The sequence below is a fragment of the Lampetra fluviatilis genome, chromosome 3, assembly GCF_964198595.1.
Source record: "Lampetra fluviatilis chromosome 3, kcLamFluv1.1, whole genome shotgun sequence".
In the NCBI taxonomy this organism is placed as follows: Eukaryota; Metazoa; Chordata; class Hyperoartia; order Petromyzontiformes; family Petromyzontidae; genus Lampetra; species Lampetra fluviatilis.
Window position 1 is genome coordinate 27,613,346 of NC_136277.1, and position 6,000 is coordinate 27,619,345.

The window sequence follows — 6,000 nt, forward strand, 5'->3', positions numbered from 1 at the left end:
TGGGACCACTTGGCTCAATCTTTCAGAGTTAAATTAACGACCAGAAGTCGATTGCGGAGAGGTTCCAGACACGTGTCATGCCTTCCCACAGCTGAAACTCGAATGTGGCACCTCTAGGTATTTCATATTGCGGATGTTTATATTAGGACCACAACCGTCAGGTCTGCACTCAACTGCCATTACAGTCATCATCATCAGCAGCAGCAGTAGCAGTAGCCAATCCACTGCTGGATGAAGACCTTCCAAGCAACCGCAATCACTCGTGATCCTGCGATACAATAATCCACCTGGCACCGGCACACGTGCCCATTCCATCTGCGGCATTAAAATACAGTTCTAAAACACCCTTACAGACATAACCAATATATCGGCTGTGTTTCAGGAAATTACCCTTTGATGTATGTTTCTGGCAACGGTGATATTTGCAATGTCATCGTTCAATGTTGCCCCCCCTCCCCCCTAAGTGTTATTGTAATTGAGTAGAATTCAGGCCAGACGAGCAGAAAAGTGGAAAATGCAAAACGATGAACGATGCGATGAAGCATTCAATTCGAGTCATGCTCGTGTCTATCCAATTTACTAACCAACTGCGCAGCAAAATGTGTCTGGGCGGCACTGACTCACAATCCGAGGACCGCGAGTTGAATTTTCGGTTTGGTGTCAACTCGGACCATTTATTCTCACAGGTCTGATGAAATTATTAATACGTTTGCATGACGTCAACACTCATTGTTCAACAGAAAAAAAAACTGTTCTTTGTCATGTAATTATTACTACTATAGTGAGCCAAGAATGTCTGTTTGTGTGTGTCCCGCGCGTGACGTCACTCCACATGCCGCACCTCCCTCATTAATATTCATGAGCGGGTGAATTTTTACACTCACGCAGAAGGTCGAGCGGAAAGACATTTTTTTCGCAAATTCGCTTTAAGTTTGACGTTTTTTTATTGAAAGTTAATCTAATAAATAATTATACGCAGCAACAAAGTAGATATGGTGTCTTTATTGATTTCTTCAGCAGTTGAGACAAAAGGTAAGTCTATTTTATGCTTCTACATTATGGTAAAATAGACATTTATCGGTAATTTTCCAGATATTGTATCGAATTCCAATTTATTTCAACCGCAGCGACTGAAAGCAGAAGTGAATAAAGTATCAGAGCAGTGAATTTGAACAAATTGAAGGTCAGTTATATACAGTGCTACAGTGAAATTCAGTGAAGTGTTTTATGACTTTGTTTTGTGCCAGATTCACTGCCATTAATACAGTGCTACAGTGAAATGCAGTGAAGTGTTTCATGAGGTACTTTCGTGCAAGATTCACTGTCATTAAATTGACACAAGATACAATTATACTCTACTCCATTTTTTCGTAAATATGACAGCTTCCGTCCTAGGACGGGCAAAGAAGCTAGTGATTAAAATAATAACAATAGTTATGTCCATTACACATGAATGCCTCATTGAGTCTCAAGACGGTTTTATCAGGAGGGTCCTGAATTTGGGATATATGGATAATTCCATTATTGAGCGTTTGGCACTTGAAATTAAACTTGAGTATCTAGAGGAGGGGTGTATAAGTCTATACATGTTGACAGTTTTCGGCACAGCACGGGAAGACATTCATTATCCTTTGCTACTGTGTATCTTCGGCATTATGCCCCTTCGACAGAGCCGTGTGTGGTGCATTAAAGAGCCACATGCGGCTCGGGAGACGCCAAATTGCCACCGCTGATGTAGGGAACCCCCATAAATACGGGGATATTAAACCTCAAAATTCTGCATATATAGATTCCAGAGATCCAAGAATCCATTCCAACACTGCCACTTTCTGAGCCACCTTGCAGCCCTAAACATACAACACCTGGGTATTCTTATGCAGATTCCCATCCAAGTACAAACCAGGCTCAAGCTTTCTTTTGCTTCCGAGACCTGATAGCATTGGGCAGCTTCAGGGTGATTTTGGTGTGAAAATCACCGTGAAATGTGGGGCCAAATGAATGCGTAGATTGAGGAGAGAGACCCTAGTTGACTCGCATGCAAGTTACCTTCATACCTCATTGGATTCCTTCAATATAAGTAAATATTCTGATTCTGATTCAAAACTGCTTTGCGTCTGAGATATGAACATTGGACTATCCGCGACTGGTTCAGGGCCGGCAGCATTTTTTTAATCCTTTATATTAAGTTCACTTGCTTGCTTGCTTGCGCGCTTACGACCGTGCAAATCTTTCGGTCGTTTTTTAACCCACTTCCCGTGATCCAATCGAGCTGACATTTTCCACACAGACTCGTTGTGCGTGACAATTGATTTTCGTAAAAAAAAAATCAAAAATTTTAGACTTTTTAGGGGAAAAAAATGATATTTAATTACCAATTTCTTAATGGTGGCAGGCAATCATCTGACCCATAGGTGGCAGCCATCTCAAGCCAGAAGACGAGAGGACTCTAGCCGCCACGCATATAAAGGATTTATAGTGAAAAACTTAGTTTTTAAGGGTTAATTTTTGTTGTTGTTGTACGGCCTCTACATCTGTTTGTGCACAAAAACACTGGGACTGAATTCATGTCTCTATTCGTCCGCCGACAAGACTTCAACGACGACAGCTTCATCGGCCGAGGGGACCTGCTGCAGGTGCTGCAGTGTTTGACACGTGACGAGATGAGCCACGAGGAGCTGCTGCTGGTCATCGACAAGGTGCTTGAGGAGGCCGACCTGGACGATGACAGCAAGCTGTCATTCGCCGACTTCGAGCACATGATCTCCCGCGCACCGGACTTCATCAGGTCAGTGACGAGGGGGGGGATGGAGAGGGGAGGGAGGTGGGAGAGCAGAGTTCAAGGGGGTCAGGTCCCCAGGGAAAGGGGGTATGGGGGTAAACCTGAGGTCCTCGTGCACTATTTCTCAAAGATTGAGGCTTCAGAGTGGCTCGCGAGAAATATGGATCTTTTAACAGAATTCTAAATGGCCGAGCTCTTCGCTGACACTCGCGGCTTTGGAAGCGGTTTTCCGACTTAAATGGGTCTGGTTGGACCAGTGTGTGATTTATTTCTGTATTCCACGTGAACAGTAATGAAAGGTGTCTGGATAGAACTCGAATGTCGTATCATTACGTGAATGCTCTGTACGATGAGCTATGCAATTCTATCGCATCGTGGTGAATATTCACTTGCCACCATAGCAGACCACTGGCTGCAGACCCGCAAACTGAGCACAAACAGGAGGTTGACTCACTGAACACGGGAGCAACAACAAAGATCCCCCGTATAGCCGTGGCAGGATGTTGGGGCAAGTGCTGTTCGCGAGCACCTATGAAGGCTGGAACGGTACACGAGGGGGTGGGTGACCAGCACCACGCCCGGCCGCCTTTGTCCCCTAGTGGCGATGTTTACACACCGCACCAGGTACTCATTTGAGGCTGAGTCGACCTAGGGGAGGCCCAGGACCGGTTCAGATAATCATCACTGGTGTTGGTCTTGAGCAGAAATCGAACTTGGGTCGCCGTGTTGGTAGCGCAATGCACTAACCGCTACACTACAAACATATACACACATAGGGATTTTTGTTCTAAAATATTCCAACAACACTTAATTGCAGAAACACAATTACGCACCCACATGAAACATAATTAAACAAATATTCTTGAAGGATATATCAATTGTCGTTAAGCTGTGATTGAGGGAAATAAAAAAAATGGCATCAACTTTAGGGACAACTCTTACTCATTAACTGCTGCGCATATTTACGAAGATTTCTTTACCACTTAAATGAATTGTGCACTGTAACAGTTCGCTTCTCGTGTTGTGCTAGATTTCAGGCTTTGCGAGTAGCTTTTGAATACATTAAGGGGCTGATTAAATTACGGCTGCTGATTAAATTCATAAAGCGTGTTCACGTTTGCCTCCGATGTCCACGAACGATGCGCGATATGCCGAGCAGCGCAGCATCCGCAGCGAAATCCGCTCAGCTGTGGTTTAAAAACACCCACGTAGGATGTCGCCTCATTTCTTATTTAGATCGCTCCCATGAAAGTATTCGTGTAAGCCATTTTGTTGCGAGCGCGCGCCGCGCTTGCAAAGAAGTTATTTTCAAATTTGTGTGCGTGGTATTATCTTGGCAAGAGTCAGTCACTAAAGCACTGCCTTTCGAATTAATCGAATTTCCACGTGAGTGACATTACAGCCACGGAGAAAGCAAAAGTCATAAATACCTTCCCACCTCGCAGTGTCAAATCCCACACTCGATACCACGAGTCGTCTATAGCAGGGGTCCCCAACCCCCGGGCCACGGTCCGTTAACGGTCCGTGGCCTGTTAGGAACCGGGCCGCACAGCAGCAGCAGGTGAGAGCGGTGAGTCCGCACGTGGCCCGTCCCCATTATTTAATTATTTACCACTTCCATCCAGAGGTCGCAAACGGGTTTTGATTCCTTACCCGTACCCGTACCCGGCCGCACCAGGGTCGCAAACGGGTATCCGTACCCGGCCGTACCCGTACCCTACTCGTACCCGGCCGGGTACCTGAATGCGACCTCTGGGATGAAGCCATGTTGCAGGCGCGGCTGGGTTGATTCTAGGAACTTGAATTGTGAGAAGAGACAAGACGTTGGGAAATGAGTGACAAACAGTTACTCACCAGTGACTCACGGCTTACCCGTACCCGTACCCGACCGCATCAGGGTCGCAAACGGGTACCCGTACCCGGCCGGGTACGGGTAGCCGGGTATCGGGTAGGGTACGGGTATCGGGTACCCGGTTGCGACCTCTGCTTCTATCCGCACCTCTTTCCCGCACTGCGCACTTGTCTCAGTCACAGTGTTGGTAAGCCCACAAGCTAAGCCCTAGTAGCCAAAATGAGTAAAAAAACAAACGTCGCTGGAGAGCTTCTTTGAAAAGGGGGAAAGACCCAATGATGACCCCCCCCCCCCCCCCGGTCCGTGAAATTTTTTTTTACACGAAACTGGTCCCTGGTGCCAAAAAGGTTGGGGACCCGCTGGTCTATAGCATGCCATGCCTCCTTACGCGTGGTGCTGTTTGGAAATGTATCCCATGCATATTTAAAACACCAGCTCGATGTGCTCCTTTGCTTAATTAATTTTACGTTGCTCTCTGACGGGTTGTACCGCATGTTGTTCGGCATGATGTCTGAAGTTTCGGGACATGTGCTAAGGAAGCTCGCAGCACATGGTGCGAAACGTCGGACCCGAAAACACATTGGAGACCTGTACAGCACAACTGCAAAAAATTCCTATGCGGTGGTATAATATTTGTGTAATTTTTGTTTTCAACAGCACATTCCACATACGGATCTGACGGCGAGATGTTTATTGACGAGAAAAGAGTGTATCCCAGAAGCCTCCACGGGAGAGGTCGTGCCCCCCACAAGTTCCCCCCAGGTAATTAACCCCCCCGCCCCTGCCGGCTGCTGCCGATGACCTCCGACCTGGATGTGGTGGCATCAGCTGATGACCCCGTGACCTTCTGGGATGGCCCACAGCCTGGGCGGCTCGACTCAGCATCTCGCTTCCACCAGCTCGATTTAAAGAGAGAGAGAGAGAGAAGCTTTAAGTGCTGTCTGAAGCGTAATGCGTGAAGAACTATTACTGTACATTTTTGGGCCTGGTTGACACGTGGCCATTCGTCATGTTCAAAAGCACCACTTGCAAAAAAAAGAAGAACGATGAAAACAATATGGGTCTTTTTTTTGAAAGCATGTTTTTTTCTTTTCTTGGTATGCTGCAAATGTCATGCGAAATGCAAAGGACTACGCGTTACGAACACCGCGCCAGCTTTTAGACCGAGTCACCAAAACGGACATCGTCGTCGCGTCGATTTTTTTATTTTTTACCGGGAGGAGCAACGTTTTGTTTTTCTTTTTCGGAAGTGCCAAAAGCGGGATTGACGAGGTTCACAGATTTAGGCTAATGGGCTCCCCGTCTCTGCCGCAGTGAAATCCCTAATGGAGACTGAATGCCAACGCCATCCGCTGCTGCCGAGCTCGCA

General features: G+C 46.7%; 1 protein-coding gene across 1 annotated transcript in view; it reads left to right on the top strand.

The window, feature by feature from the left end:
* Positions 1-5,310, top strand: part of LOC144949612 (calcium and integrin-binding family member 2-like) — a 46,711-nt gene extending 41,401 nt beyond the window's left edge. Inside the window, exons 5-6 of the mRNA XM_078879582.1 lie at positions 2,590-2,785; positions 5,289-5,310. Coding sequence (XP_078735708.1) covers positions 2,590-2,785; positions 5,289-5,310 — 218 coding nt within the window. The remainder of the gene's footprint in view (positions 1-2,589; positions 2,786-5,288) is intronic.
* Positions 5,311-6,000: the final 690 nt, after the last annotated feature.